General features: G+C 45.4%; 1 protein-coding gene across 1 annotated transcript; it reads left to right on the top strand.

Moving 5' to 3' along the window:
* Window positions 1-307: 307 nt before the first annotated feature.
* Window positions 308-25941, top strand: MLKL (mixed lineage kinase domain like pseudokinase). The gene is made up of 11 exons (XM_081335962.1): window positions 308-354; window positions 1306-1758; window positions 4081-4246; window positions 6167-6264; window positions 9434-9569; window positions 14172-14256; window positions 14938-15089; window positions 16956-17005; window positions 19563-19703; window positions 21039-23926; window positions 24897-25941. The coding sequence occupies exons 2-10, from the start codon at window positions 1308-1310 to the stop codon at window positions 21095-21097; spliced, it is 1338 nt and encodes a 445-aa protein (XP_081192088.1). The 5' UTR covers window positions 308-354; window positions 1306-1307; the 3' UTR covers window positions 21098-23926; window positions 24897-25941.
* Window positions 25942-26576: the final 635 nt, after the last annotated feature.

The following is a 26576-nucleotide window of genomic DNA, read 5'->3' on the forward strand; positions in this document are numbered from 1 at the left end:
CTCTCACTCAGCCCGACCTACCTCACAGGATTGTTACCGTGGGGAAAATAGCTGGAGGAAGGAACGTCAAGTATGTTTGCAACCTTTATCAAGCAATAAAAGCAGGATGAAAATTAAATCATTCATTCATCCCAGATTTTTAACAAGTCTTCCTCCGAGCTTGGAGTATCTTCAGAAACTCAAACTTAAGCAACACACAAGAGTTTCCCAACTTGCGCAATCCCTTTCGTCACTCTGCGCCAGGAAGTAGAGGCCAACATCTGGAAAAGAGGAACTGCAGGAGTTTTGCTGAGGGTTTGAAAGCACCTTTTGAACCCAGAGATAGACCAGGAGAAGCCATCTTAGAGACACGAGGTAAGCTGGAGGGGGTGGAAGGAGAAAGAAAAGTGCCGCTGCTTCTAGGGCTGGGGGGACCCCCCAGGGAGACGTCTCACACAGTTTTAACTTGCTGAGGCCAGGTTGAACTTACAAAAATTGTTAGCTGGGGAGGAACTGAGTAGAGAAGAGCTGGAGGGGACCTGCTCACATCCTTTATTAGACTTTTCATGGAGGCCACTTTGCCCAAGGTAGAGTTATAATGCTATCCTTGCATCCCATGCTATGCCAAAGTAAGCTTTACTTCAAGCTGACTTCAGTTCTTACTATCTTCTTCCAGTCTGAGGTTTTCTTGGCACTGAAAATGGATGGCAGCCCTGCCCCAGCTTGGTCTTCTGGGAAAGCAGGACTCTCAACTCCATTCGCAGTGAAAAGAATGCTGTCACTAAAAACCAAATGGTTACACGTCTACCGAGATTCTCAGTCATCCAGGTCCTGGTTGTCCCAAAGGTGCTTTTCCAGGAGGCAACTGGACTTTCTTGTTTTTCTTTGAAGGCTTTTTGCTTCTCATCCAAGAAGCTTCTTCAGATCTGACTGGTGGGTGGGGAATGGAAGGATTTATACTCCTTGCAGACAGCTGGTCATTTGCATTCTTTTAGAGAGTCGTTGGGGCCACTTGGAGATTTATCTGTGTCTTCAAGGTCACCTGAGTCCAGCCATGACCTGGATGACTGAGAATCTCCAAGGTGATGGTGGTTTACTTTTGCCAAAGAAGCTTGCTAAGTGTAATTCCGTGGAGGGCCTGAGGGCCTCCTCCCTGAACTGTAGAACTACCATTCTCATGGTTTGTTGCTTAGGATTCCGAATAACGAAATGGGACAGGCTTCAAGAAACAATTTGTGGTCTATCGCAAGTTGTCTACTGTAGCAGGGTTAAATGAAGGTCCCATTCTAGTTGAGTCATGCTTTGTTCATGGGGTTGTCCTTGCAGCCATGGACATCGTGGAGCGCATTCTAGCAGTTGCGAAAATCATCTACGGTCAATATCAGCAGATGAAGTACTGCAAGAAGCAGAAAGAGCGCCTTGTCAAGCGCATGGAGACCCTTCTGAGACCTATTGAGCTCCTCCAGGTTCAGTCCACCAGCAACCTGTCCTCCAGTCTGAAATGGATGCTGCAGAAGATGTTGGACCTTTTGCTTGAAGCCCAGAAACTTTTTGAGAAGCACAATAGCCATAACATGCTGGAGAGGTTTATGAAGGCTGGTGAGATGCTGGAAGAGTTTGCAGATCTGAATGAGCGCTTCGGTGACATGGGTCAAGGACTTTTGCTGCAGCTGCAGGTGGAGCAGAAGGTGCTAGTAAGCTTCGAGAAGTGTGTGGTGAGCAAGGAATGCTGCCAAGATCTAGCGGAAGACAAAGTTTGTTGGAAGGAGATGGCCAGAGGTAGGGCTGTATTTTGCTGAAATATCCTTCCTTTGAAAAATGGGACAGGAGATCTCTCTCGCCCTCTCTAGTAAGTTCCAAATGTTTCCAAGCAATTAAAGTCAGGAAAAGCCATCCCAGCTACATAAAGGGTTTGGGGAGGCATCTTCAATGGGAGATAAGAAGCTAACTCATGCAGGGTGGAAATTCTGGTGTTTGGTTCCTCTGTGGGATTCTCATCAGGGAAAGCTGCCCTATGTTCTGTCTTCTTCTGGAAGTGTCAGTAGAGTAGAGTAGAGAACCTTGGAGGTCTTCTAGTCCAGCCCCCTGCTCAAGCAGGAGAACCTATACCATCTCAGATGTGACTGTCTACTAGACCAGGGGTAGGCAACCTTGGCTCTTTTATGACTTGTGGACTTCAACTCCCAGAATTTCTGGGAATTGAAGCATACGAGTCATAAAAGAGTCAAGGTTGCCTACCCCTGGTCTAGACTCTAGTCTCTTCTTAAAAGCCTCCAGTCTTACACATCTAAGTATGCTTTTTGGGCCACAAATTAAAGTTGGAGAAGGCCCCTATTTTCATGACCTTCCAACCTTTGTATTCAGATTGTTGCATCATGACAACAACAGTCAGCAGTACCATTTCCTGGTATTTTGAGATCTTAGCAGCTTCTCTCTGTCTTCAAAAGAGACCATCATGATTCCCTGCCATGCAGAGAGGATGACCCAGGCCTGAAATCCGTGACTGCATGCGACAGTCAACACCAGAACATGAATATTGCCGCCGTTAGGCAACTGGCTGCCAAGCGCACAAACACGTATAGATGCTGCTACAAAAACTGGAAGGGAAAAAGAAACTTTTTTTTAAAAAAAATCTAGCACTATGGATGGATGCAACCTATCCACAGAGACAACCCAGCACACCAAAACCTACAAGAGGAAAGAAGAATGATAGAAGGTATTTTGCACCATTTCCCAATAAAAATAGTGTCGGGTAGAAAAACTCTGTCTTGCCTTTTTCTTTTCTATGGAGATTCTCGCTCATCCAAGGTCGTGGTTGGCCCAAAGGGTGCTTTTCAAAATGCAGCTGGACTTTCTTTGTTTTGCTTGAAGACATTTTGCTTCTTATCCAAGAGGCTTCTTCAGTTCTGACTGAGGGGGGGGGGAGATGGAAGGATTTATATTCCTTGCAGTCTCCTGGTCATTAGCACTGAAGAAGCTTCTTGGATGAGAAGCCAAATGTCTTCAAGCAAAAACAAAGGAAGTCCAGTTGCCTCTTGAAAAAAGCACCTTTGGGACAACCGTGAGCCAGATGGCCGAGAATCTCCATAACATTTAGCGATGCGCTTTGGGATCAACACCCTTCGGATGGTGCGGGAGTATGAATGGATTTCCTGGAAAAAATCACAGACCACAGGACCCAGATAAACATCCAAATGGCCTCAACAACTCTTAGAAAGAGTACTAACGACCAGATGACTGCAAAGCACATCCATCTTTCCATTCTCCACCATTTGGTCAGAACTGAAGAAGCTTCTTGGATGAGAAGCAAAACATCTTCAAGCAAAACAAGAAAGTCCGGTCACCTTTTGAAAGAAAACACCTTTGCGTCTTGCCTTTTCCTTCCAGTTTTTACAGTGGTATCCAGATATGCGTGTAATTGTTTTATTATTGTGGTTTATTGCACAGGCAACCAGATGTTCTGGCTGGATTTGGCATTTTGCCCGCCGATCGAGTCCTTCCCAGGGACCTGGGATAGTCTGAAATGGATGTTTGATGATGTTAGAGGTCTCCTTAAAAGGATGTCAGCTGTTCCAAACAAAACCCTTTTGCAATTGACTGATTTTGTCAGTACTGACGGTGCTCAAGGGAGCTCCCAATGTTTTAGGATTGCTATTGGTGCTACCTTTGCTTGCTTTTGCCACAGTTGTGCTATTTCTATTTGCAGGTCTTTGTATTTTGTTATCTTCTCCTCTCCTCTCCTCTCCTCTCCTCTCCTCTCCTCTCCTCTCCTCCTTTCCTCTCCTCTCCTCTTCTGCTGTCTCCAAGTACTGCCACGTCCACAATCCAGACATTTTTGCCACCCATTTTGCAGTTCAAGGTGACTCTGAGTGGCTTACAATAGGATAATACAATGCACATAATGCACATAAAAACACGCAGAGATTCAGTCATTCTGCCTCAGCCACCATTTTGACCTTTTTTGCCTCATTCTTCAGATGCTGCTGAAAAGTCCCTCTATCCCTCGGGCTGGTTTTTATTTTTGTGAGTGAAAAGTGCAAGATGTTAGCCTCATTTCCCCCCCCCCCTCTCTCTTTTTGTTCCATTCAATCCTGTTTCCAGGGCAGCAGGAAGAAGCTTATGCAGAAATCACAGAGATAAACAAGCACTTTTTAACAAAGGTGACCTTTCTGTTAGAGATGAAAGATCATATCCTGTACAAAGGAGAATATTACAAAAGTCCGGTGGCCATCAAAGTCTTCAAAAACCCTGTGACCATCAACACAAAGTGAGTGAAGGATGGTTGTGGGGATGGTGGGAGAGCCTTCTATTCAGGTCAAAAAGTTAAGCCAACTTTTTCCTCCAGCTGCTATGTCCACTTTCTTCTTTTCACATCATTTATCCCTGCTGTTCTCACCTCCCCCTTTGATCTTTGCTCCACTGAAGTTGGAGAAAGTTGTCTTTCTGAACAGTCAGTTTGAGGTGGTTAATAGCAATGCTGCAAACGGGTGTTCCCGCTTTGATAACTGATGAAAATGCAGCCATTTTCTCTTCTCCTTTACTGTCCTTTTCCTTGCTTTTAGAAATCAGGTGCAGCGGTGTGTGTGTGTGTGTGTGTGTGTGTGTGTGTGTGTGAGAATAATAACGCTGCTGTGGAAACCCAAGGAGGAGCTGATAACGTTTTGGCGGGCTGAGGAGCTGGGGAGAAAGCCCATACTTTTAGCTAATTGGGAAATGTGATTTATGACAGCTTATTGGGGGTGGGAGTTGCACTTTAGGGAAGGGAATTTAGTTTTTGGGTTCAACTATGTAGTACCGATACTTTGTTTCCCAAAGAAAATGTTCCTTAAGGAAGAATTTTGCCTGGACGTTCTCTTCATGGGTTTCATCTATCGGAACCACGACAGTTAAGCCATCAGGATGGGAAACTGATTTCTACTCCCACCTTAGACACAAACAGTAATAGCACTTAAGACTTATACACCGCTTCACAGCGCTTTACAGCCCTTTCTAAGCGGTTTACAGAGTCAGCTTCTTGCCCCCAACCATCTAGCTCCTCATTTTACCGACCTCAGAAAGATGAAAGGCTGAGTCAACCTTGAGCTGGTTAGGATCGAACTGCTGGCAGTGAGCAGTGAGTTAGCCTGCAGTAGTGTATTCTAACCACTGCACCACCATGGCTGCGCACAAAGCCAGCTGAGTGTCCTTAGGCCCATCACTTTCTCTCCACGAAAACTGCAGGGAAATACTTGTCATTTGTTATTTTTTTGTACACGTTTTTTATTTTTATTGTCCGTGCTCATTGTTTGTTTGTATGCTTGTCTTCCTTTTTATTTTTCTTTATTTTGTATTTTAACTTAGGAGATAGATAAAAAAATGTATCCAAAAAACAACAACAACCCTGCAGGAACTGAAGAAGTCTCTGAGAATCAGACACGGAAGGAAAAAGAAAAGCTGTCTTCTAGTGATAAATGTATTCATTTATTTGCACAGATTTGAAAATGCATTACCCTCAGTGACTTTAGTGATTACCTGGGGGATATGTCCATGTAGACCTCTGTATTTAGAATATGGCCCTTAAATGCTGCTGTAATGCAAGAAAGAGGGAGGGGAGGCAAAGTTTAAGTAGACCTGCAGGATTATGTCATTATGGCCAATCTCAATGAAGTTCTAGTTCTAGGCTTGGTTGGTTCAGGGTTGGTTTCCTGACATGACCTACCTGGCAGGGCTGACCGAGGGATCTCTGAGAAAGTTTTCTTTCCATGGCTCTCCAGAATGATACCAGCATAAAGGCTAAAGGGACTTTTCCGGGAGGTGGGGGGACACCCCCTGGATCACCAGCACCTCCTCTGGTGCCCTTCTCCTCATGTCATACATGTGATGCATCCAAATCGGCATTTTCTTGGCAGCAAGTGGCTGGCTGTTGCTTTTGCCTTTTTTTCTGGGATACCCCTGCCCTTCTGGATTTGGTTTCTGAGTGGTCTCCCATCCAAGGACTGACCTTCTCAGGCTTCTGAGATCAGCCAAGGTCAGTGCAGAGTTGCCAGCCGAAGTCGATTCCCAGTGAGAGGTTTTGGATTACCCAAAATATGGGCGGGGGATTCCATTACAGCTCTGAATTAAACGAGTCCTTCCCTCTCCTTGGGTGGGGCTTGGGGGCCAGGCCAGCAGCTCCTGCCAAAGACTGACTGTGCCCGGTTTCTCACAGGAAAGTGAGGCAGATCTTTGAGGAGGAGATCAGAACGCTGAAGAGGCTGGAGTCGTCCTACATCGTGCGCTTGTATGGGATCTGCATTGACGAAAGCGGTAAGACCCTGGGGGGGCTGGCCTTGGATTTCAAGAAGAGGGATGAATTCAGGTTGTCCTGGGCTGATGACCACAGTCGGGCCCAGAATTTCCATCGCTGAGCAAGGCGATTTTTAAGTGAGCCGTGCCAGATTTCACCACCTTTTTTTTGCCAGTTGTTAAATGAACCTGGCTTTCCCCATTGACTCTGCTTGTCAGAAGGTTGCAAAAGGGGATCACGTGACCCCGGGACATGGCAACCCGTCATCAATATGAGCCAGTTGTCAAGCGTCCCAATGTAAATCACGTGACCATGGGGATGCTGCAATGGTTGTGGGAGTGAAAAATGGCCACAAGTCACTTTTTCCAGCACCGTTGTAACTTCAGTCGCTAAATGAATGGATATACGCCGAGGACTGATGCAACCTCCTCTAACTTCACCCACACTCTTTGTGCAGAGTAAGGGGAGGGTTTTCTGCAGAAAAAGGGAAGTGAGGAGAGGCTGTAATAATGGTGCCATCAATCCATATTGGCAGAATTGCAAGGTTTATTGCCGGCTTTTCAGACCCAGCTCTTCAACCGATTGTGGAAAGCTCTGAGCGGGGATCCAGACTCCAGGGGCAGGATCTCATAGGCGCCGCCATTCAGCCTCAGCTCTCCCAGCAAGGAGCTTAACGTAGCCACAGATAGCTTTTTGCACAAAACCTGGTCTTGCATATGAGCCAGATGTGTGTATTTCATTCCAACTTGCTGTTTTTCAGAGTTAGCAACTTGAAGATGGGTGGGCTTCATCTCCCAGAATTCCCCAGCCAGCTATGTAATCCTCGACTTACAACCACAAGTGAGCCCAAAATTTCTTTGCTAAGTGAGAGGGTTGCTAAGCGGGTTTTGCCCCATTTTATGACTTTTCTTGCCACATCTGTTAAGTGAATCAGTACAGTTGTTAACACGGTGGTTAAGTGAAACTGGCTTCTCCCTTAAGTTTATTTGTCTGAAGGTCACAAAAGGGGATCACATGACAGACACACGCCCCCAGGACACTACAACCGTCATAAGTGTGAACCAATTGCCGGTTGTGTGAATTCTGATCATGTGACCACAGGGATGCTGCAGTGGTGTGAAACTCAGTCATAAGTCACTCTTTTCAGTGCCGCTGTAACTTCGAATAGTCACTAAATGAATGGTTGTAAGTCAAGGATTACCTGTACATGCACGCGCTGTGATTCAACCAGGAGATTGCAGAGGCCACAGGATTGTGTCCCCAAGGATCTCTCTATCCCCACTTGGTTGAAACTAAAGTTGGTCTCAGAACAGCCTTGGGGATCCTGGAGAGGAAGAAAGGCTCTTTGATCAAGTTCAGTAAAATCGGAAAGTGCCAGTTGCAACTGGACTTTCTGGTTTCCTCTTGGAAGACATGTCGCTTCATAACCTAGCATGGCACAACATAGGACAGTGGTGGCCAACCTATGGCACGCGTGCCAGAGGCGGCACTCAGAGCCCTCTCTGTGGGCATGCGTGCCATTGCCCCAGCCCCGCCTACCCCCACGGTCCCCTCCTCACCAGCAGCCCCCCTGGAGGACAGACGCCCCCGAGCACGGCCCGCGTGGAGCAGCATAGCCAACGACATGGCAGCCGGGCAGCAGGGACAAGACTCCGCCCCCAGGCCCCGTTACCCGCAATTGATGCTGTGGGGTGCGGGCAGAGGGCGTGGCCACCATGGTGCTGCTGGGCCACCATGGCGATCTGCGGCAGGCCGTGGAGGCGGTGAGTGGCCCTGCGGGTGGGTGGGGTGGGGAATGGAGCGGGGGTGGGCTGGGGGCAGGGCGGGGTGGAGAAGGGGCGGGCTGGGGGGCGGGGGTGGTTTTTGGGCACTCGGTCTCTAAAAGGTTCGCCATCACTGACATAGGAGAACAAACCCATCGGGACAAGATTCAACAGTCCACCTGCCTTTAAAAGACAAAGGCCGCTCTTTCGAAGACAGCAAAGTCCACATTTCGGACAGAGAGGACCGCTGGTTTGAAAGAGGGGTCAAAGAGGCCATCTAGGTCAACACTGAACAGCCATTCTCAACAGAGGGGGAGGGATACGACATCATCTATCTCCAGTCTACAAGTCAGTCCTTTAGCAGTTCCAAGAGGGCTCCACACCCATTTGCACCACTCAGGTGACCCTGAGGACACAGATAAACCTGCAAGAGGCCTCAACCACTCTCTAAAGGAAGGGAAATGAGCAGCTGTCTGCAAGGAGTATAAATCCTTCCATTCCCCACCATCCAGTCAGAGCTGAAGAAGCTTCTTGGGTGAGAAGCGAAATGTCTTCAACATAAAACGAGAAAGTCCAGTTGCCTCCTGAACATCTTTGAGACCATTCCTCAATCCCAAGCCAGAACAGCACAGGGAACCCACCTACACCACCCCCTCCTCTGCTTAACTCCTTTTCATTGAACGAAAAGCAGAAGTAAGGGACCGCACAGAGAACACCAACTTCTTTGTTTCCAAACTTCACACAAACACGCAGATGCACGCACGCACGCACACACCCCCCCACACCCCCCCACACACATGGTTTCTCATTTGCACTTTTAGAGGAATAAAAGTGAAGTGGTTTCCACCCACTGCTGTGTTTCAAGGTGGGACCACTTGCCAAGAAAAAAGGGGGGGGGAAACAAGATGGAAGGGACACTTTGGGGGACTTTTCCTATTGGCTTTCTGAGAATAGACCGTGTGTTTCTTTGTTAAATAAATTTATATAGCCACCCAATTCATACATAGGTGACTCCAGGCAGCTTACAAAATTTTAAAAATCCCTCATATAATAAAACCCATCCCAACCCCAATGGCAGCAACAGCACAATCAAATCACCTGCTTGATCAGTTCCGTCTCCATTCGCAGGACCCAGGTTCACTGGCCAAAACCACATTTTAGATTCATTTGGAAAAGCAATAGAGGCCAACCGTTACCTCAGAGGAACGATGGCATGGCCACCACCGGGAAGTCCCTTTTCTGCGGTCCCACCAGATGACAGTCCCCAATCTATGGCATTCCTAACATGTTCTGTCTGCAAACTACTGTATGACCTGGGTGACTGAGAATCTGATAGATTGAGGAACGGAGCACCCGGGCCAGGAGAGCTAAGTGGGGAAGGCTCCCAGGGGTAGCACCCACTCATGGAGGATCATTGTTCCTTCAGGGCTGGTCCCCCAGTTCTCCATCGTCACGGAGTTCTGTGAAAAAGGCACCCTGAGGGAAGTGTTGAGAAAGGAAAAGGACCTATCCTGGAAGGTTCGCAGTGACATGGCTTCGGATGCGGCCACTGGGCTGTACAGGTGTGTGTGGCTGGCGGGGAGAAGGAGAAGCTGCTCCTGGGGGGTTGGTCTTCAGCATCGGTTCTCGTCTTATCCTGCGCTGACAATAGCGATAGAATTATATACCACTTCACCGTGCTTTACAGCCCTCTCTGAGCAATTTACAGAGTCAGCATATTTGCCCCCAACAATCTGGGCCCTCATTTTACCGACCTCGGAAGGTTGGAAGGATGAGTCAATTTTGAGCCGGTCAGGATTGAACTCCTGGCAGTAAGCAGTGAGTTAGCCTTCAATACTGCATTGTAACCACTGTGCCACCAGGGCTCTTCCTTCCTTCCTTCCTTCCTTCCTTCCTTCCTTCCTTCCTTCCTTCCTTCCTTCCTTCCTTCCTTCCTTCCTCCCTCCCTCCCTCCCTCCCTCCCTCCCTCCCTCCCTCTTTCCTCTTTCTCCCATCCTTCCTTAGCACTTAGCAATAGCACTTAGACCTATATACCAGGTCATAGTGCTTTACAGCCCTCTTTAAGTGATTTACAGAGTCAGCATATTGCCCCCCCCAAAATCTGGCTCCTCATTTTATCGACCTTGGAAGGATGGAAGGCTGAGTCAACCTTGAGCCAGTCAGGATTGAACTCCTGGCATGGGCAGAATTGGCCTGCAGTGCTGTATTCCAACCGCTGCACCACCACAGCTCTTCTCAGCTTCACCTTTCCAGGGATCTCAGTCCCAGCCTCCCCATGTGGTCTTCAAGACACCCCGGCCCATGAATGATGAGCTTTAGATCATAGCAAATGACTCATTGACTGAGCCCTGAGGCCAGCTACAAACTGCTCCTCTCCAGAGTTCTCTAAAGATATTAAAAATATACCTATGCAACGTAAAAAAGTAGTTCCTCATCTTTCCCTGGAAGTGAACTGCCACAACCACCTACTAAGAACCACCATTTAAGTAAGACAAGCCAATATCATTGCCGTGGGCTCCTGTGGGACCTGCTGGACCTCTTCATTAAAATATAATTTAATTTCAATTATTAGGAAAACCTCGCAAGTTTGTCAAAACCCAAGATATTTTAATGTTCATATCTGAATCTGGCAACTTTATGGAAGATCATCACTTGGGATTTGGGAATTTGTGACACACACACACAGACACACACACACACACCCCGTGTGGTGGTGCATGTATCAAAGATCCTTCTAGATCATTCACAGATTGGAGTTTTACCGTAATTTGTACAAACGCCTCCCAATTTTCAGCTTCAGCATAATGCCAACAAGCTCCAGAAAGTGCAGAGAAGACCCACAAGAATGGTTAAAGGCCTGAAAGAATAAAACGTATGAAGAACAGTTGCAGGAACTGGGTATGGCCAGTCTAGAGAAAAGAAGGACTATGGGTGACACGATAGCAGTATTCCAGTATTTGAGGGGCTGCCATAAAGAAGAGGAAGGGGTCAACTTATTTTCCAAAGCACCAGAAGGCAAAACAAGAACCAACGGATGAAAATTAATCAAGGAGAGATTAATTAACCTGGAATTAAGATTTCCTGACAGAGAGGACATTTAACTAATGGAACAGCTTGCCTCCAGAAGTTGTGGGTGCTTCATTACTGGAGGCTTTTAAGAAGAGACTGGACAGTCACTTGTTTCAAATTGTATAGAGTTTCCTGCTTGAGTAGAGGGTTGGACTAGAAGACCTCCAAGGTCCCTTTCAGCTCTATTCTGATTGATGATGTAATTCCTCCTTTGGGAAGGAGATGTTTTCTGATGGGTCCTGTCCCACCAGCATGGAGGCAGTCAGAACAGCTGTCCACACACAGCCAGGTCAAACACCATTCCAGCCTGGTCAGTTTCACCCTTTCCTCCCAAGGATTCAACTGACCAGCACTTGAAACATTTTCCTCTATTTCAGGGCTTTTCAACCTTTTCACCCATTGTACCACTTTTAGGATATGGCAACATCCGAGTACCACCAGTCGCCTAGCAAGGGGTCAAAAGCTTGATGACCAAAAAAAAAAGGGAGGGAAAAAGTGATGAAGTACAGGTAGTCCTCGACTTACAACAGTTCGCTTAGTGACTGTTTGAAGTTACAATGGCAGTGAACAAAGTGCCCCCCAAGCCACAGCCGAGCAAGACACTTGCCTGCCTGCCTGCCCGGTGGCACTCTTCCTCCTGTCCGAGGTTTTTATTGTTGTGAGTATTTCTGTTGAGGATTGGCAGTGGGGATGGGGTGAGGGGGTGTTTGATTTTTATTCCCCCCCATCTATCTGCTGGGTGGTTGCAGCAGGTTTTGGTCACTTCACATGATCCTGGGATACTGTGACCGTCATAAATATGAATCAGTTGCCAAGCATCTGAATGTAAATCACAAGACCCTGGAGATGCTGCAACATTCCAGCTGATTGGCGCTTCTTCTGGGCTCAGCAGAAGCGCCAGGATCAGTGCTGAGCTCCAGCTGGATCCTGGCGCTGATCCTGGCGCTTCTGCTGAGCCCTGACAGCCCTGCAGCTCCAACCGTCTCTCGCTCAGGCTTGTGCGTTGCTGCCACCGGTTCAGCTCATTCCCCTCCCCTGCTACCACTTTTCTAGTATGGTCGAGTACCACCTGCCAGGTGCCAATGTACCACAGGTGGTACCCGTGCCACTGGTTGAAAAGCCCTACTCTATTTCATGGAAGAACTCAGGCACAAGCTACTTATCAGCAGAAATGGTTGTGAAAAATGTGCAGCTGATCTTCCATAAGATCAATGTCTCCTAACCATATCGTAGAAGAAAGGACAAGAGAAAGAGAAAAGTTGCTGGTTAAGCAGCATGGCCACAGCAGAAAAAAGACCAGGGCAATGGTGGGATTCAAATAAGGGAACAACCGGTTCTCTGTGTGGATGCCGCTTTCGGATGTCCATTCTGGGCCCAGGCCACAAAAAGTTAGCCACTGATTCTGCCAAAGCGGTGTGAACCGGCTGAATCCCGCCACTGGACCAAGGGTTGCAGAACACAATAGCCAGATGGGAGGGGCTGGTCAGTGGGAGCCCTTTGTCTATTTTTGGTTTTTCCAGGAAAATACTCCTTTGAAAGTTCTTGCCTGCGTCAAATGTGGGTTGGTTACAAGATGGAGACTCCACAGTGAGGACACCCCTCAGCAAACGAAAGTGAGGCATCTTTGAGCCAGCAAGGAGGCTGCGTGGTAGACCCCAAAAGGGATCAGATCTGTCCCAAATTTGGAAAATGGCATCAAGTGGGCTTCTGCAGGAGATGGCGTCTCTATTATTTATTGATTAAATTTATTGAATTAAGTTGTTTATTAAAATGCAGTGCTTGCCCATCTCACTAATACAGCAACTCTGGGCAGTTTACAATATAACAAAAAGTTTTTTTTTAAAAAAAAGTGCTTTAAAACAATTAAAATTAGAACAGAAAGATTAAACATTAAGAACCAAGATGATGTGCAGCCTGGGGGTTAAGGATCTTCTCTGCCTTGTCAGCCAGGCCCAATGCAGGAGGTCCTTGTTGGGGGGCCACCGGCCAAGCAGGAGAGACATGTTTTTAGGCACTTCTGGAAGGCCAGGAATGTGGGGGCAGATCTCACCTCTGATGGGAGCATGTTCCAGAGGTGGGGCCACAGCAGAAAAGGCTCTTCTCCTGGGCCCCGCCAGTCTTGCCCGTAAGACAGGGGTAGGCAACCTTGGCTCTTTTATGACTCTTGGACTTCAACTCCCAGCTGTGCTGGCTCAGGAATTCTGGCAGTTGAAGTCCAGGACTCATAAAAGAGCCAAGGTTGCTTAGCCCTGCCCTAAGAGGCATGTGGCACAGTGGTTAAAATGCAGTATTGCAGGCTGACTGCTGTGGTGCTTTGTTTGTAAGAAAAAAAGGTGCTGGAACTAATGTCTTGTTAATCTTTTATTTAAAAAATAATATATTCAGTGTTTAACATAAATTTAATTTATTGTATTTAAGGAAAATGTTCATAGTAAATTTTGCACTAAAAGTTAAAAAAAAGATTTTCAATTCACCAACGATTATTTACCTTTTACACATAGTCAATCACTGTAGACACCCCCCACACAACAGTTGTGTAAGAAAACATAACTGTCGTTGCCCGCAGTAAGCACTCAGCGCACAACCACACGACCAGTCACAAGCTGAGCAGTGCCACAAGCCGAGCAGCACCATCACAACCAGCGTGGATGAAGTACGCATGCATCAGATTCGACGCACGAGCAGCCTGTGTGCATCGTTGTAATGATTTTGCCACCAATCTGCTACGCTCGATAGGGTGATTCAAGCCCATGTGGACCACACATCAAATTTTCAAGTTATTTTTAAAACTTGGAAAATCCATCAAAAAAAAAGGTGCCGGAACTCTATTCCAGTACGTTCTATGTCAAAAGAAGCACTGCTATGCCAACTGTCAGGAGTTCAATCCTGATTGGCTCAAGGTTGACTCAACTTTCCATCCTTCCGAGGTCAGTCAGATGAGGACCCAGATTGTTGGAGGCCATAGGCTGACTCTGTAAACTGCGTAGAGAGGGCTGCAAAGCACTGTGAAGCGGTATATAAGTCTAAGTGCTGTTGCTGTTGCTATAAACTGTCCGTAAGAACCAGATGAATCTCTTCCTTTTTGTTGGCTGCAGGTTGCACCACACAGGAGACAAGTGCCAACTGCATCGTTGCATCAACAGTTCCAAATTCTTGGTTGCCAAGGGCTACTGTGTAAAGGTGAGGTCTGCATGTAGCGTTTCTGTGCTATAAAGGTAATCCTTGAGTTACAACAGTTCATTTAATGACCCTTTGAAAGTTACAACAGCACTGAAAAAAGTGACTTATGATGGTTTTCACACTTACAACCGTTGCAGCATCCCCGTAGTCATGTGATCAAAATTCGGATACATGGCAACTGGTTCATACTTATGACGGTCGCCGTGTCCCGGGGTCACGTGATCCCCTTTGGCGACCTTCTGACAAGCCAAGTCAATGGGGAAAACAGGTTCACTTAACAACTGTGTGACTAACTCAACAACTATAGTGATTCACTTAAACTGTGTCTTAAAGGCAGTGACCATAAAAGCCTAATTGTTGTGGAACTGTAAGAGCAGGGTTGTATTTCTCCTCAGTGTGATCATGTTGGAGATAATGGGAGGAAAACCTATGTGAATCTGCCCTTAGGAAGTCGTGCTGTGTTTGAGGGAGTATCTTCCTAGCATTACCCAGCCGTCACCGGTGAAATAAGCCCTCATTGTACTATTGTGGGGAGGTATGAGAATGGGGGATGATTTTGGAAGAATCTCTGGGTGGGTGAATGCCAAAATTACAGGGACTCCCTGTTAACACAACTCCATTCTTTGTCGATGCACTTCCAAACAGGCTGCAGAGAACTCACTTTCTCTCCGTTCCATTCAGTTGTCAGGATTTAAACTGGACCAAACAGAGTCGTCCATCAGTCAAAAAAGCAAGGACAAAGTTCCCAGAGAGGTCTCTTCTTTAGCTTACATCTGTCCAGAGGGCCTGGCCTCTTTACATCATCCATACACCATGGCTAGTGAAATATACAGGTATGTGTCCTTTCTGCCTCTTTGCAGCTAGGAAGAGTGATGCTGGGTCAACACATTGTTGTCTGGAGCTCAGAATGGCCTAGGGGTAACGGGGTCAGGTTCAGACCGAATTCCGCCTTGCTATGTCCTGTTAAACTTCATTAATTTGAAATTGGATTAGGATTGCCGGTGTATGCATGTTTCTATGCGGTTTAGCCTTTTCCGTTTGTTTGGAATTCACAGTATTGTGAAAATGGGTTAATTCAGTATCAAGGTTAAGTGTGTGTGTGTGTGTGCAGACAGGCAGGAAGTACACAATCTATGGCAACATGTGCCCCACCCTGCTCAGGCATATCTCTCCAGGGACCCTTTTGGGAAAAGAGGCCGAATGTCTGTAATTTCTGTGGCATCAAATCTCCCCCAGTTTCCTTTCTGGAGATTCCCTCAAGTGAGCAACTATGAAAGGAGGAAGTGGCAGATTTCAGATGTCCTACTAAATTTATTTAACCGTGACTTGACTAAATTCCAATAACTGTGTATGCACAACATAGGATAGGATAGGATAGGATAGGATAGGATAGGATAGGATAGGATAGGATAGGATAGGATAGGACAGGACAGGACAGGACAGGACAGGACAGGACAGGACAGGACAGGATAGGATAGGATAGGATAGGATAGGATAGGATAGGATTCTTCATTGGCCAAGTATGATCGGACACACAAGGAATGTATCTGGAGTGCATAAGCTCACAGTGTACATATAAACAGCAAGTAATAGGTCATGGTTCATAAATCATAGTTGCAATCATTAATCATAAGTGACAAACAGAAATCGATAAATCATAAGATTTATAGGAGAAGACAGTAGGAAAGAGATGAGGAAAGATGAGAAATGATATTGTGCGGTAGGAATTAGGTGGTCAGCAAAGTGATGACCCAAGGGGAAAAATTATCTTTGTGTCTAGTTGTTTTGGCATGCAATGCCCTATAGCGCCATCCTGAGGGAAGGAGTTGAAACAGCTTATGTGCAGGATGTGAAGGGTCTGCAGATATTTTCTCAGCCCTCTTTCTGACCCGTGCAGTATACAGGTCCTTCATGGAAGGCGGGCTGGTTGCAAATGTTTTTTCCCCCTGCAGTTCTATCTGTTGAAGTCTGTACCTGCCCTGCTTGGTTGCAGTGCCAAACCAGACAGTTATTGAGGTGCAAATGACAGGCTCAATAATTCCTCTGTAGAACTGGATCAGCAGATCCTCAGGAAATCTGCACTTTTTTTAAAAAAAAACAAACAAACATATTAAGCTATAAACCTAGGACTAGTGGCCACTGTAGCTGGATTCACACTTCGAGGCTTAGCAGGATTTGTGAACTCAGCTTTCCTTGAGAAATGAATCTACTGTACAGGAGTGACCGGGTCACGGCTAGCGGTCCACTGTGGAGACAGGATCCTGGGGAGAAGGGGAGGCAGGCCTCTCTTGAGAACGGGGACCCTAGGAGGCAGCACTGATTCTGCCTTGGTTGCAGGCTGCCACCTGGAGGGAGAGGGCAAAATGCCATGACACACCCTTGGTGTCGTTCAAGGTGGGACCATGGGCCACGAATCCCACAGTGGCTCCATCTACACAACACATTAGCAGCTTGCTTAGCCACGGTTTGTTGAAAAAGCCACAGCTAGCTAGCTTTGCAAAATAGGAAAACCATAAAAGCCTTCAGTAGAACCGTGAGGTGGTTTGTTTGTTTGGAGCCTGAATAGTATTGGTGGCCCATGTGTCCTCAGCCCAGCAGGGCATCCTCAGACGGACCATCCCCATTCTTGATAATGGCAGGGAAGGAGCTGCCGGCTCTCTCCTTCTCTGAGTGACAGCTGCTGCCTTCCTTTCTTTCAGCTTTGGGATCGTGCTGTGGGAGATCGCAACTGGGAAGCTCCCCTTTTCAGGTGAGGGCCGGGGTCTTCTCTGGGGGAGGTCTGGCTTCTCTTCTATGGGGGAAGATGCTGCAGGTAGAAAAGGCATAGGGGTCTTTCTGTGGCACAGCCTCTGTGAAAAACATAGAATTGTGAGGATGGGAGGGACCTTGGAGGTCTTCTAGTCGAGCCCCCTGCCTGAGGCAGGAGTCCTTATAGCATCCTGGACAAATGGTAGTCCCATATTTTCTTGAAAACCTCCAGGGATGGGGCACCCAATGTTGGGAGGCAAGCTGTTCCATTGTTTAATTGCTTTCTTAGTCAGGAAATTCCTCCTTAATTCTAGGTCGGAGTGATCATTTATCATTTCATTTCATTTATTAAATTTGTATACCGCCCTTCTCCCGAGGGACTCAGGGCGGTGAACAGGGCACATATAAATAGAGAATACAAAAATTAAAAAAGAATTAAATAATCGCCCAGATAAAACAATAACAATATAAAAACCCATTAAAAACCCTAACATCCCCCATCAGGCCAGGCCAGCTTGTTCAAATAAATGGGTCTTCAGACCGCGTCGGAAGGAGCGAAGGTCCGGTGCCGTCCGGAGCTCGACCGGCAGCTGGTTCCATAAAGCCCACAGAGAAGGCCCTCCCGCTGGGGGCCACCAGCCGACATTCTCTGACCGGAGGCACCCTGAGGAGGCCCTCTCTGTGGGAGCGCACAGGGCGGAGGGAAGTTGACGCCGGCAGCAGGTGGTCCCCGAGGTAGGTTCTGAGGTTTTGCTGGTAAAAAATACAGGAAACCAGAAGTTGCCTTCAAGCTTTACGTTTTTTATTCAGCTGAACAAAAAGACGGGCTCCTCTAAATGAGAGCAGCCCCGAAAGACAAGAAATCCTTGTATTTATTCTTTCTGATTACATAAGCAGGCCATCCAGCCAAGCTGGCACGCATACGATAAAGATTTCACCCCGTAGGTCTGGCATACTGTAGATAAGAGAGCAGAAGTAACAAACATGTTCCCTTTGGGATGTTTCCCTAAAGATATCCTATGTTCTTGGGTGGGTTAGGACATTGAGTATTTTCCTTGCTGGCCTTTCATGACCCTGCATCCAGGACTTTGCAAGAGCCCAAAGACAGTAGGGCCATCTGCACATTCACAATTGATATTTCCTATACTGTCCCCTAATTCCGGGTCAACAGGATCTCTCTTTAATGATCTTCCACCCGTTACTTCTTGTCCTGCCCTCAGATGCTTTGGAGAATCAATCTCCTCTGTGACAGTCCCTCAAATACTGGAAGACAGTTTTCATGTCACCCCTAATCCTTCTCTAATGTCGGGGCTGTTTCTCATGGCATTCCCACAAGCAGTGTTTCTTAACCTTGACAACTTTAAGAGATGGGGGTTGACTTCAGTTCCCAGAATTCTCCAGCCATCCATGAGGTCCACCCCGCTTAAAGTTGAAATGCGGGGGTAGTTGAAGTTCACACATCTTAAAGTTGCCCAGCTTGAGAAACTCTGCTCTGAGGCCTCTCAAGCTGCCTTACATACCCCTTGAGCAGTACTCCAGATTTGTCTTCCTGATGACCAGTGGAAGCCTCCGTGCTGTGGCCTACTTCCCCATCAGCAGGGAAGAAGGAAAGCAGAGTGGCTTGCAGGCAGGATGAGAGAAGGGGTCTTGCTAAAGGGAAACTGCTCCCTTGCCCCCCAGCTCTGGTCAAGGCTGATAAAGAACATGGAGACCCTCCCTCTTGCCGTGGTCTTAGCCCAACTCAGCAGTTGGAGACAGAGCACAAGCAGAGGTCCAGGGACACGACATTGATTCCAGATTGGCTGCGTTGGAGGCTTCCGAAATGGAGGAGTTTTGAATCAAGAGCCTGTGGAAGTGAAACCTGGGTCAAAGACCTTCCCAGATCTTGGATTGAGGAAGTTGGATTTTCTGAATCTGCACAGAGGATCCCCGAACTTCCTTTTTATCTGAGGAGGCAAAGACCAGCTGGCTACAGTTTGGGGTGATTCATTGCTTTCCCGCTTGTCTCTTTTCCACAACTGCTGCTCTTTTTCGTCTTGGGCAGGTCTGGCCCATCTTTGCAACAGTCAGGAAAGATCCATCTTTCAACACACTCTAGGAGGGATGGTCGCAGAAGATGATCAGCCAGGCATTGCTTAAGCACTCCCCCTATTATTTTGCTTTTACAAAGATTTATTTATTTAATTTATTTATTTAAATTTATATACCGCCCTATTCCCGTAGGACTCAAGGCGGTTTACAGGGAAAATTAAAAGTTAAAATACATCACATACAAGATCTCTGCGGTGTGGCCAACAAAATCTGCTGACATTATTGGTGTCTTGGAAATGAAAAGTCCAAGTAGAAAGGGTAGAAGGCAGCAATAAAAAATAAAATACAGGTATTTTATGTCTTTGGAGATTCTCAATCATCCAATTCATGGTTGTCCCAAAAGTGAACACCATGTCCCAATCTTTTCTTGAAAACCTCCAGTGATGGAACACCCACAATTTCTGGAGGCAAGCCATATGTATATACGTCTATGTGAATTCTTGTCACCTGTCTGATTGTGATTCTAGGTTGCAACTCTCAAGAAATCTATCAGAAGGTTTATAAGGAAAAGATACAGGAGCCTTTAGGAGAAGATTGTCCATCCTATTTACAGAAAATCATCAACCAGTGTCGGAGTTATGACCCTTCCAAGCGCCCAACTACTGAAGGTATGAGAAAGCATCAGGCGTTTGACTACATGGTTGGGTTCACAAATTTCAGTAAGCCATAATTTGCTTTTAGCTATGGTTTGATGCATAACCTATAGCTAGTTTTATATATAACACAACACTAAATGGCGCACCAATATTGGGGTATTTGGGGAGACATGAATCTAGACATGAGTACTCCTCCAAGCTCACACTTCCTTATCTCACTAGCTGTCAACGGTCCCAACTTGGTCAGTTGGAAAAGAAAGATTCCTGGTCCATGTTTAGCCAAAGGTACACAGGTAGTCCTTGACTTATGACCACAACTGAGCCCAAAATTTCTGTTGCTAAGTGAGACATTTATGAAGTGACTTTTGCCCCATTTTATGACCTTTTTTGCCACAGTTGTTAAGTGAATCACTCCAGTTGCTAGTTTAGTAACCTGATTGTTAAGTGAACCTGATTTCTCTATTGACTTTGCTTGTGAGCCATGATGACACAGTGGTCAGAATGCAGTTCTGCAAGCTACTTCTGCTGACTGCCGGCTGCCAGAGGTTTGGCAGTTCGATCCTGACCGGCTCAAGGTTGACTCAGCCTTCCATCCTTCCGAGATTGGTAAAATGAGGACCCAGATTGTTGGGGGCAATTAAGCTGACTCTGCAAACCGCACTATGAAGCGGTATATAAGTCTTAAGTGCTATCGCTATTGTCAGAAGGTCACAAAAGGTGATCGCATGACACCCCGGGACACTGCAACCATCATAAATATGAGTCAGTGGCCAAGCATCTGAATTTTGATCACCTGACCATGGAGATGCTGCAAAGGTTGTAAGAGTGAAAAAAGGCCATGTGTCATTTTTTTCCAGTGCTTTTGTAACTTTGAACGGTCCTTAAATGAAGTGTCGAGGACTACCTGTACTTTACTAAAGCCAAAGTGGTTACAGAAGAAGCAAAGCTGGATCTGAGATTTTTGTGCGCTAAAGATACGGTTAACTTTCCCTTGTTCCCAGCTAACCCCCTGGTTATCAGTCAATGCCCAATTAAGTGTTAACAGATTGCCGCCCCCGTTGTGCATTCATCGGTTCCACATTCTTTTGGTGTTACCTTGAGATGGGATGGGGCAGCTTGGTTTTGATTCATCCAGGTTTCTTCCCTGCATCCCTTCCCCCACTGCTCCCTCTTCCATTACTGAGGCTGTCAGCTTGCAATGCACAGCTCAGCAGAATGGCAGCCATGACGCTAGCAAAGATGGAATTGACACTCATTTATTAATCAGACGAATGTCCCTGTGTTTCGAAGTTTGAGTTACAAAACCGAGGCAGGAATGTTTCTGAAAACTGATGTATTTTCTTGCAGTTATTGTGAACCAGCTCCTCATCGACCAGGATGACAACAGTAGCCATTTGATTTCATGAGTGGAAATCAGTGATCGTGGAAGATGTCTTCTATCACCTGAAACTTCTCTCTCTCTCTCTCTCTCTCTCTCTCTCTCTCTCTCTCTCTTCACGTTGCAATATTCTTTGGCTCAGCCTGATCTTTGAACCACTAGCCTGCTTGGCCAATAACCCAAACCTCCTATTGGCTTTGCAAATTGTGGGGGGTTTGGGGTAGCTAATAAGGAGTCCTTCCCCCCCAGATGTTGAATGCCAATGTCATACCTGCCTCAACCTAGGCCAGGGGTAGGCAACCTTGGCTCTTTTATGACTTGTGGACTTCAATTCCCAGAATCCCTGAGCCAGCTGTGCTGATGGGAACATGTTTCAGTGGTGAGGGCCACAGCAGAAAAGGCTCTTCTCCTGGGCCCCGCCAGTCATGCCCCTAAGACAGGGGTAAGGCAACCTTGGCTCTTTTACGACTCGTGGACTTCAACTCCCAGAATTCCTGAGCCAGCTGTGCTGGCTCAGGAATTCTGGGAGTTGAAGTCCACGAGTCGTAAAAGAGCCAAGGTTGCCTACCCCTGACCTATGCTTCTAAGTAAAAACGCTCCTTAAGTCCATTGGTTGAGAAAGGTGTAGTTTACTAGAAGCCATGTGAATTACAGTCGTGTAAAGCCAGAACGGAGAATTCGCGCCAGGCGTTTGCCAGCTAACTTTCCTCCCTTGGTCCCTTCCCTTTGTGTGTCTCTCATTGTCCAATCCAGTTTAAAAGGAATGTTCTGGAAACAGTCACTCTATGGGTTGGCATTCTTCTCCCGAGGAAAGGACCTGGAAGATTTTCTCACAGAGAGGGGTCTTCCCAGTTCAGATTCGCTTTCCCCCAGGCCCTCGTCCTCCCTTCCAGCCTCCCCCCCGATCTTGCGTCCCGATCTTGATCATGTGACCATGGGGATGCCGCAATGGTCATAAGTGTGGGAAAACAATCGTAAGTCACTTTTTTCAGTGCCGTTGTAACTCTGAATGGTCACTAAACCAACTATTGTAAGTCGAGGATTCCCTGTATGATGTTGTTCCCTCTGTGTGGATCCTCCCCTTAAATTACTAACCCAGCTCAGCACCAAACATCCTGGTTGCTGATTTTTCTAGCTCAAATTGCTTCTATCAGAATCTACTTCGATGGTTACAGCCAAAAATTGTCCCATGTTTTATACCATTTGCCATAATTTGACTTCAAACACCTCCTAAGTATTTGGCATTTGGAAACATTTCAAATGCAGCTCTCCATTTCGTTTCTACTTTAATGGTTTAGATCTTTACTGTCAACTGAATCCTGTTTTTGCCTTAATTCCACTGGCTGCCAGAATCTTTCACAATATACTCATTATAAAGATAGACCTCGACTTATGATAAGTGAACCCAGAAGCAAGGTCGCAAGTCGTGGTGGTTGTTCAGTGAGACACCGTATCACTGTGCCTGATTTTACAACTTTTTATGCGACGGTTGTTAAGTAAATGAATCCATTATACCCAGTGAGCCTTTGTTGTCAACCCGAAATAAATGCTGGAAACTTGCAGTCACGTCACCTCAGGACACTACAAGTGGCTACAAATGTATTGTCAAGCACCAAAAATGTGATCACATGGTATGCGTCTGTGTGCGATTGTGCTTTTGGACTGCAAAATCCAATTGTAAGTAGTTGTGGGAGTTTGTTGTAACTTCAAATGGTCCTCAAGTGAGGATATTATAACTGGACTCTTAACTTTTAGTTTTGAAACCAAAATAATTCCTTATGTATTCTTCATTATACATTACATCCCTACATTTTCTCTGGTTATATAATTAATCATAGCTTTTCCATGGTTTTAATTTTAACAGTTCTCTATATTTTAAATTGGCATTTTTGCTATTACAATCATTTAGTTGCCTGGTATAAACTGTATTGTATATTACTATATTAATTTATACATCCCAAATTCCTAACGTCAACCGGCAATTTTACTTGTATTGTTACACTAAACAACCCTTCACTTGTTGGGTCATTCTTTCAGAGATATTCCCTCAGCAGATTCCTCAAGGCCTTCCATAATGACAGAATTTCTAATGTCCTGCCTTCACTGCAAAAGTTGGGAAACATTCAAAGGTGTCTCTGCTTTGAAAGCAGCCATCTTGAACAGCGTAGCTCAAACATCAGCAGTGGACCACAGGCAACGTCTTAGGATATTTTGTATTACGTCACAATGTGCTTTATGAAAGTTTTATGTCATCAAATATTTCATGAAATTTGCCAAATTTCAATTCCACAGGAATCATGGTTCTGCCAGATTTTGGATGCATTCTACAAGTTAGTCCGTTTGAGGTACCTGGATTGTTAGGTTTTGCCCTGTTATGCAGTTTCGCACAGTTAAAGGTTACAGATGGGAGTTTTAGTAGTACATAGAAGATGATTTTATAGCTTGTTTTACTCTAATCAATTGTGACTCTTTTGTTTTGTTTTGCTGGTCAATGACTGAAATAAAATGACTGACTTCTGTTTTCCGTAACTCTTTGTAACTGCCCAATTCAGTCACATTTGGACAAGCCCCCCACAATTTCTTGAAACCCCCTCCCCAATACTGTTTTGCCAATGGCAGTCAGCAAATAGATGCCCCATCTCATTGTATTTATTTGTATGCTCTTTCAGTTAAAAGAAGTCGACACCTAGCTTGCTGCAAAACCAAAGTGCAGCTTCAAATATTTTTGTCTTCACAAATGTTTCTACAACACGTAAAACACTTAAAGATAATGGGACAGTCGTCAGTGTTGAGGACGGATCATAAATAACCTTTTTCAGTCCTGTTGCAACTTTGGACAGTTGCTAAACAACTGGTTGTAAGTCGAGCATTACCTGTGTAAAGTGATGTCTGAACTGCTCAGTTTTATTGATCTGTGTATTGCCTTTGGATGCTGCCTTACTTCAAAGTTTTATTGATCTGTGTATTGCCTTTGGATGCTGCCCTACTTCAAATGGGTGGCTCAAAACAATAAGAATCAAAAAACACCACATCCTTCCAATTAGCAAGTACAAAAGGGACCACAAAAGACAGCAAACCACAAAACCAATCCAAAAATATCATGAACACTTTGAGAAGGACTGGAGGCGGTTTACAACGCAAATCATTCATCACCACAATATCTATTTGCACAACAGCCTTAAATTGCTGGACTCATGCTGGCTTGGCTCTTAACCTTTTTAAGAACATCCTGCTGAGAAAAGGCTACCTCAGCCTCCCGTTGGACAATTTCATGCTGCTGTGCTCGCCGGCCAATTGCTTTTCTTCCTAGGCAGGTCTTCCCAGCCACACACCCCTGTATACCTGGGTGTGTTCAGTTTACATGACCAAAGTTAAAACTTCAAAATGTGCATAGGCATGCACTCACACAAGAAGTAACAATAATCACACACACACACACACACACACACACACACACACACAGAAGAAATAAAAAAGAGATGGATAAGAAGTAATGGATGGAAGTGTTTTAAGAGAGACCTAACTGGAATTAAGGAAAAATTAGCTAACAGGGAGAACAATTAACTAGTTGCCTTCAGAAGTTGTGGGTGCCCCATCACTGGAGGTTTTCAGGAAGAGACTGGACAGCCATTTGTCTGGAATGGTCTCCTCCTTGAGCAAAGGGTTGGACTAGAAGACCTCCAAGGTCCCTTCCAACTCTGATATTCTGTCATTCTTCAGGGATAGCCTCATTGCCATCAAGTTCAAGAACCATTTTTGAACAGTGACCCAGAACTTAACTTTAATTAATTTTTAATTAACCAATTTTAATCTCTCTGCCTCTATAGATTGACTGTGTTTAAAAGACATAATGGATGAGGAGTTCATTTTACTGGACAAGACTGACTAATCTGATTTTAAAATGACAGATGAAAAGAACGATAAGGAAAAAGATGTTTCAGAAGACATACAAAAGGAACTAGCTAATGTCTTAATAATTAAAAGAGATATTTAGTATATTGCATTGGTATATGTAGCCTGGCACATCAACCTACTATGGAGAGGAAAGAATCTCTTGGGGATTCTTCCAGTCGGGGCGCAACGATCAGCGCTTTGGAGAATTAATTGAATTGAAGCAGCTTTGGAGAATTCATTGAATTGAAGCAGAGCTGCCGCAAAGAAGTCATTTAATGGCTAGAAACTAAGATGAGTGACATTCAGCAAAGTTTCTTGGCTAGCTAGAAAGAGTGGTCTCCAAATGTATGTTTTCAAAACTGTCAATTTTGATTCTTGAATTTCTGAGTTTTCAAACTGTCATTCCTGATTCGTGGAGGGAGCAGTGTCTATTGATGGACTAGCCCAGGGGTAGGCAACCTCGGCTCTTTTATGACTCATGGACTTCAACTCCCAGAATTCCTGAGTCAGCTGACTTAGGAATTCTGGGAGTTGAAGTCCATGAGTCATAAAAGAGCCGAGCTTGCCTACCCCTGGGCTAGTTCCTTTATCCAATTAAAGGAAAATAAATAAAGGTTATTCTTTTATAAATTGTATAAAATGTAACACCAATGAATTGTATCAAATGTAACACTAAGATGTGGGGGCCATCTACAGTATTTCCTGCTTAGACAGAGAATTCACACATGGTAATCAACAAAGTTCTTTTGAAATGTTAAAAAAGGATGACTTCAAAGACTAACTTAAGTTTCTTAGGGGGGGGGACATGTATCGAGAAAAGAAAGTATAAATGCCTAGTTTGAAACTTGCTCAGTGTGCTCTTTGAACCCAATCCAACTTGGGAAGGGTCTAAGAGGCCGCATTTGCAAACGCTTTCTTTCTTCTTTATTTTCTTTATTATTTTCAATTTTCTTTTCAATAAATCTTTGTTTTTGTTAACCAGACTTGTCTTTGAGTTGTGAGTATCAAATTTTGGGTTTTTAAATCTCACACAATCTTGTTTAGGAAAAAGGTTACAAGTTAATCCCTGTCTCAGGAAAGAATCTGATGGGTTTAATTAATTTTATGTATTTTTCTGTGTTTCGGTTCTAATCCTGTCAGTCTTAATTGCCGGTAGCCGGTCCTGCATTCCTGTGGTTAAGCTTATCTTCAATGTTTGTTCAAGTTGTGTAGCTGTTTTGTTTGCACTTGGGCTATCTTGATTGAGGCTGGGGGTTCTGAAAATGAGCTAGACAAAAGGACTCGTGATTTAATTAATTCCTTTTTGGGGGGAGGGCTTATTTCTACTTTGGAAAGATTTAAACTGTTGTGATTAAATTTTCTTCCTGCCTCGAGATTTCTTCTATCTGAGGAGTGGGTGTGTGTGTGTGTCTTCCTTCACTACTATAAAATAACAGTTCCCTTTCTTGTTACCCTTTGCTCTCTAATGTCTTCTGTCTTATAATGCCCTAATTGTATATTATGTATATTCTATCTAAGATGGCGGCACCTGGAATGGCTGCGGCTGCATTGGCTCTTGAAGGCAAATAGTTTTGGGAGGGATAGTAAGGGCTATAGGCCACATGATCAGGAAG

This window comes from Vipera berus (assembly GCF_964194415.1).
Source record: "Vipera berus genome assembly, chromosome: 10".
Classification (NCBI taxonomy): domain Eukaryota; kingdom Metazoa; phylum Chordata; class Lepidosauria; order Squamata; family Viperidae; genus Vipera; species Vipera berus.